The sequence below is a fragment of the Dermacentor variabilis genome, chromosome 10 (assembly GCF_050947875.1).
Source record: "Dermacentor variabilis isolate Ectoservices chromosome 10, ASM5094787v1, whole genome shotgun sequence".
NCBI lineage: Eukaryota > Metazoa > Arthropoda > Arachnida > Ixodida > Ixodidae > Dermacentor > Dermacentor variabilis.
The window spans coordinates 43850316-43856862 of NC_134577.1; the positions used below are offsets into that span (position 1 = coordinate 43850316).

Consider the following 6547-nt stretch of genomic DNA (forward strand, 5'->3'; position numbering starts at 1 on the left):
TAGTAGAATATGTGAAGCGAGATATATGCGACTAGTGCAGCCATTCATGTGCATGGCACTGCAATACATCGTAAATCTACGGCCTTTAGTTGGTTTGAACGTGGGAAGGGATCCTCTGCATGTTTGGGATTTGCTTCTGCGTTTTAAAATTCTTTTATATATATACAGTTGAATCTCGTTAATTCGAACACGCTGAATTCGAACTTCCTGTTTATTCAAACTGATGCTGTGGTCCCGTCAAAGTTAAGTGTATTCCAATGGACAAAAACTCCCGGTAATTCGAACATGCAAGCATTTGCGACGGTTAATTCGAACGTACCGCCCTCCGAGAATGTTCTCAGCAGCGTGCCAAATCACGCGGCAGCACCTCCGGCCAGCATAGAGGAAAAGCTTAGGAGATAACCGTCAATGCCGTGCATGAAGAAAAAAGAGGAAAGAATGTAGTGGACATTCCACCCTCTCTCAAATGGCAAGGTCGCCGTTTCTGCATTGCGCCGTAATGCCCCAGCCACACAGCGGCAAAACTCGCGCCGCGGGAGGTGTTGGTCCTAGGCCGATTTTTCGTGGCTTGCCGCAGCAGCAGGCGAGCCGCGAGTGGAGGAGACTAATATGAGGCGCCCCTGCAGTGACACACGCATGGTAAACTGTTGTCATGAGGACCTACCTGACCACTCTATTCGTACTCGCATCTGTTTCACCCAGGCCGCTTGTTTCGCACTATCATCTGCTCGCGTCGGCTCTCGCTCGCACTTGTTTTGGTTGGCTTGGTTTGGTCTCATTCATGCTTGTGTTTTACAATCACGAGTCTAAACCGAGACGTCCCGTTGGAAAGGTTGTTGGAGACAGTGCGCAATATCTGATTTGCATTATCTGCATGACTTTATGCTGTAAATAACTTCTTCACTTACCTTTCTAGCAATTTCGTTCGTGTATAAATCTCTAAACTAGCTCCGTAAAGTTTCAATGTCCGTACAATTCAAGGCATTCGGGATCAGCGCAACACATTTTTATTAACCTGCATAAAAAGTGTATCATGCCGTGCAATCGTGCCTCATTTGTGTGCGTCCAGTGCACCGTAACACAGACAATAGAAAGTTCCTGTAATTTTTTGGTTTTAGTGTAGTAGACACCCGAAGAGAACAACAGCAAAAGAATGCGAGACTGCAAAGTGAGGTGGGGAGTGTTCATATTGTTGTTTTCTTTACTGTAAAAATTCACACAATTTCATCTCCTGTTTGTATTTTGTATTATGGTGTTTAGTTACAGTGTACCAACTTCATACGAAATGCTGCTGGTGCACCTGACTGGCCACACATGTAGTATTCAAGGTTATCTTTATTTGCACTGTTAATAAAAAGCGAGTCAAACTGTGACCACAACTTCTGGCTAACGCAATCATTGCTACAAGTATATCAATCTTGCCCACTAGCGTTTTGTCACCTTGGATGGCCTAAAGCAATCCAAGGTGAACCATGAACAGATTCTTCTAAATGCTGTTTAAGAGCGTGGGTTTCAGCTAGGCGTGCCTTCACTCTTCACGACATGCAGAATGGTCAAACGACTACGAGTGCCACTCGCAGTCTTCCTCGGGCAAAAGCAGCCCTACCTTCACCGGAGAGGTGGGGTTTGCCCCCGAGGAGTCGGCCGTCCCACCCCCCGTGCCGGGCCGGTCAACGCCGACCATGAACCCACCGGGTAGGCCTCCACCTCCGCAGAGGCCACCACCCCCACAGAGGCCACCACTTCCCCAGCGGCCACCTCCCCCACCCGAGCCAGAGGTCAAAGCTGGCGTGCAGGAACAGGTATGCTGGCATGTTTGCTCGCAGCCTACACTTCTATCTGTGTCCAATGGCTACAACCTTTAGGGTTACAGCCAACGCCACAAGCCCTAGCCCAAGCCTTGCACAAGGGACCATGCTTCTTTTCCCACTTACAGGGAGCACACAAAAATAGCCGGACAATTTTCCCTTCTATGAACCTTCCTCCACATTGTGAGCTTCCACAGAACTGATTTTCCATAGCCAGATAAGGTATTGAGAAATTATAAGCATCTTTCAAAATCTGTCAATCAACCAACTTTTGCTTCAGTATCAAATGTGTGTGATGGACACAAACAAAAAGCCATTAATCAGGCTTGACAAGATCTGAAGACACACGAAAATAGGTGGTTACTCTATATCGTGCATAAATTACATCCAGTTGCTTTATTGTTAAATAAAATGGATCTACGAGGAGCACGTCCCCTTGTTCTTCAAATTTTCTGGCAAAGTAATGAAATCATTGAAGTGCCATCGAGCCAGATATGGTGGACTTGTTTTAAAGCACACATCAAGGGACTCTGAAAATTGGTTCATCTTAATTAACAGAAGGGCTCTGAATCTCTGTGGAACTGATCAAAGGCCCTAAAACTGTTCAACTTGTCAGAGAATTCAACGTAACATTGATAAGGTACTGAACACCATACTGTTAGCTTAATATCAAGATGCTCATCTTCCCTCACAATTTCAGGCGACATCTGCTGCTCCCCCAAGGCGAGTCCCCCCACCACGACCGGTGCCGCCACCTATAAGGCCTCCGCCGCCTGCTACGGCTCCTGAGGCGTCTGCTTCGGCCGGTCCGCCACCGGACACACCTCCTCCCCCGCCTCCACCACCCAGAGTGGATTCTTTCGAGAAGAGTCCGCCGGACACTGCCAAGAACGGCATTGGAGGCACAGAAGAGGAAGAAGAAGCACCCTCATCCCCCTGGCAGACCCTGCCTCCTGCCCCGCCTCCACCCACTCATCCTTCCGCTGCAGATGAACTCCACAGTCAGCAGCATCCCGTGCTCCCATCAGCCCCACCTGCCTTCTCGCAGGGCCCACCCTCTCACACACATCCTGCTCCTTCGGCCCCACCCTCCTTCGGCCCACCAACCTCTGCACCCCCAGCTCCCCCTACGCAGTCAGCTCATCCCAGCCAACAACCTTTGCCACCCGCCCCGTTGCAGGCCCCTCCTCCTGTGCCACAGGCCCCACCCCATGCCCCACCCCCTGCGGTTGACAGCGTGGTTTCTCCGCCACACACGGCTCCACCCGTGGGGCCACCCCCGAGTTTGCCACCAGCCCCGCCAATACCGTCGAGGCCGAAGGTCATGGCACCCGTTAACATGCAGGCTGCCGACACAAAGCCTCCGCCCATTCCTGCTAGGTCAAAGGCCGGTCCACCGGTGTTCACCAGGCCTAACAACTGAAGCTTCTGAAGGCGCCGCATTCATTACACTGATGACAAGAGTTTGCGCCTAGGAGGAAGCATTGCAGAAAGCATTCCACTTGTGGCTCTAGTTGCAACAGAACATCGTTAATGCATATGCGGTGGAAATTCAGGGAAAGTGCATGCAGATGGTAGAACATACTGGTAAAGATGTGATAGTGTCAACAGGTTTGTCGATGCTGCCACATCTAAGCTGGGGCTGCTATTTAGAAGGGTGCGTATTAATAATTGAGATCCTTCTGCACAGCACAGCATGCCTGATGCAAATGACCTGTCGTGCTCCTCGAGTAATGCAGGAGCTTATTCCTAGCGCTAATAGTGAAGGAATCTTCACCAGCCAGTCGAGACCAAAAGTTCTTCGTAACTATTACTGGTATCTGCGGGAAAGCTAACCAAGCCAAGTATTTATAACTCTGAGCCATTACTCATGCAGGGCTGTAAGCGTTGACAACTTGGTGGTTTGTTGTACTAGTACTATTCTGCTCTAATTTACTGCTTTATGTGCACAGACACACACACAACTTTTGTTATATGAATAAGGTCCTTGTTTCTCATTATGGTACTCCTTAGTACTCACTGGCCACATTCTCTGAATAGAATTCCGTGTCAGCCATTCGTAGCTGTCGATGATAATTACATATTTGCATATTTGCAATCTGTGAGCGTGCTTCTCAGCTTACCCTAGTTTTGTGTGCTGCTGTGTCTCTAGTCATACCGACATACCTTTATTTAAGTAGGAACAGTCTGTGGACATATATGTGGACATATATGTGGGAGTCTCCTCTTAGAAACCTAGATGCTCCTTAGTGGGTGTCCCTTTTCGTGCGAGTCTTGCCCTCTACTTTTCTTTATGTTAATATTTATATTTTCTCATCGAATTATGCACAGTCATCTGAAATCTGAGCGTGATGTTTTTATTGTTGCCTTAATATTCTCGGAGATATTTTATTGCAGTAAATGGAGTGCATTATCTCAACGTGTTACGAAATGATCCATCAGTGGACTTGTTAGCACATAAACAAAAAATGCACAACTTCTTTTTTTTGTGTTGCATGTTTTACTGTGTCGTGGTTTTTACTCTTTACTCTAGCTTTTTAATGCAGATGTTTCTGACTTAATGTGAAAAATACTTCGACCTATCTTTAACTCATGCCGTGTCTGGACAGGTAATAAATTGCGGCTTGCCTTAAGTTAACTCCTAGCTGCCCATTGCTGCCGAGTCAGTGAACTTGTCTTGTTGACTGCTGCTGTTTGTTTTGTCTTTAAAGCAGCTAGTTGCTTCTTGCTGTCTTTTGGCTGGTGCAAAACCAAGAGACAAACGTCAATGTTCCCAAGAACAGCATCTCTAACATAGTCTCTCACGGTTATCTACCTGGAAATCGGTGCTGTAGTCCTTCAGCCGCCATGAGGAAGCTGGAATGTGTTGGCTTTGGATTGACATCTGTCTGAGAACCCCACGTCAGATGCAATGAGTGACCGGAGTCATGTCTGTCATTACGATTTAATGCACTTTCAGGTGGCATAGAAAGCACTTTTATTTTTAGTAGTGTGTTGTGAAACAGTGGTTATAGAATATTAGGATACCTAAGTTAAGGTGTGTAGTATTAAGACATTGACAACATGGGACACTACATTTATACAAAGGACATTATGTGAGTACATAGTATTTGGCTGGTGCGACTAGTGACCGGGCCGATGTTTGTTTGTTAAAGGGGCAGGGTTTATCATGCCAAAACGACATAAAGGACTTTCATTACGGCGGTGTGAAAAAATGTTTAATTACACAACTACCCATGCTAATACTTAGTCATCAAATGCGAGAAATGCTGTAGATGGGCTTCACTAAATCTGGAGAAAAGAAGCAAATTCCCTGCACCTTCTTTTCTGGTAATGTTATCCTTGCAGTTGTATCTTTTTCTTTTTGACTTACTGCACTAGTGAGCCTTCTTTGTGAAGCTGTGCAGCAAAGTGTAGAAACTTTTGTGAAGGGGGTAGAGGGGTTGCACTTCTTAAATTGTGGGTTGTAATGTGGTGTTGATCACAATTCCAGCTGACATATTATGGTTACATCACTCTGAGACTCTTGGATATTGTTACAACCACTACACCATTTGACTGCACCCTAAAGTGTGTGGGGCCATAAGGGACCCTTGTTGGTTGGGGGTTGTACTGTAGGTTGTAACCATGAAAAAGTAGGCATTGCATTTCCTTCTGGACGTTACAATTGCGGCATCCTAAAGCAGGTAGCCAGAGCCTGCAATTTGTGAGATGTAGTGCGGTGTTGGTGGCATATCTAGCTTACATTTATATTTGCAGCACTGCGAGGTTTTCATGAACACTACATTCCTTCATTACACCCTTAAGGGTGTAAGCCAAAGGCTACACTTTTTAGGTTGTGGGTTCTAGTGACGGCGCTGCATTTCCTCCTAGGTAACCGTAAGAAGCCCTATGGCCTCTAGTCTTTCGAAGGCAGGTAAATCCTGTCAGGTGGTGTATACGTAGTGGTTGTTATTGGTGGCGTCCTCTGATCATTAGCTTGCAGCAATCACAAATACTCGATGTCTGCCACTTATTGAATGTCACATGTGTGCGGTCCCTGTCCTGTTGTGCGTGGCAGCGGGCAATAATATATACAATGTGTAATATACTTCAGCCCCTTGTGTACACCACATACATGCTAAGCGCTTTGTGTAAATTGTGCATTTCAGTGACGCTTCCTCCGCCATTTGCATATGGGGTGCGGTGGTGTAAAAGATTTTATTTAATTACAAAATTCCCAGAGTCACACACTTCCTTTCTTCTTTTCCTTCCTGGCTGCTGGGCCACCGGAGGTTGCTGTTGCCGAATAAAATGTACTTTATATTTTACATGCCTTCCTCACTGTGCTTACTTTTTATTTCCGTCAGCACTAGCCTTCTGTAAATTCCACAATACGTAAAAGTTCAAGCTTTTGTTTTTTACTTGTATGCACTTCAATATAACGAGTCGTTTTCATTTGAGCATAAATGCATGTACTTGTGCTTGCACAGCTTGTTGGTAGGGAAAAATGTCCCAAAAGGCCTGAAGCTGCATTCAGCATCGCAAACTTTAGGCCATACGTTCGTAGGTATCCTGTCATTCTTCTTTGAAATCAGATCATTGAAAATGGAGGATTGGCTGTCCACACCGAATAAGTAAAGCTGGCGACAGTTCATCATCGTGTGTTCGTGACCCTGAACTGGACACTTCGTTTGAATCTTGTCCGACTGATTCGAGTCCTTTCTTTTGCAACGTTGTGATCCCCAAAATGTGCTGTG

The 6547-nt window shown here is 46.3% G+C and overlaps 1 protein-coding gene across 2 annotated transcripts in view; it reads left to right on the forward strand.

The window, feature by feature from the left end:
- The window catches only part of Synj (synaptojanin), a 117309-nt gene extending 111191 nt beyond the window's left edge, over positions 1–6118 (forward strand). For both annotated transcript variants that reach the window (XM_075672521.1, XM_075672520.1), the window contains 2 exons: positions 1549–1802; positions 2509–6118. In XM_075672521.1, coding sequence (XP_075528636.1) covers positions 1549–1802; positions 2509–3231 — 977 coding nt within the window. In that variant the 3' untranslated portion in view covers positions 3232–6118. The remainder of the gene's footprint in view (positions 1–1548; positions 1803–2508) is intronic.
- The last annotated feature ends 429 nt before the right edge of the window (positions 6119–6547 follow it).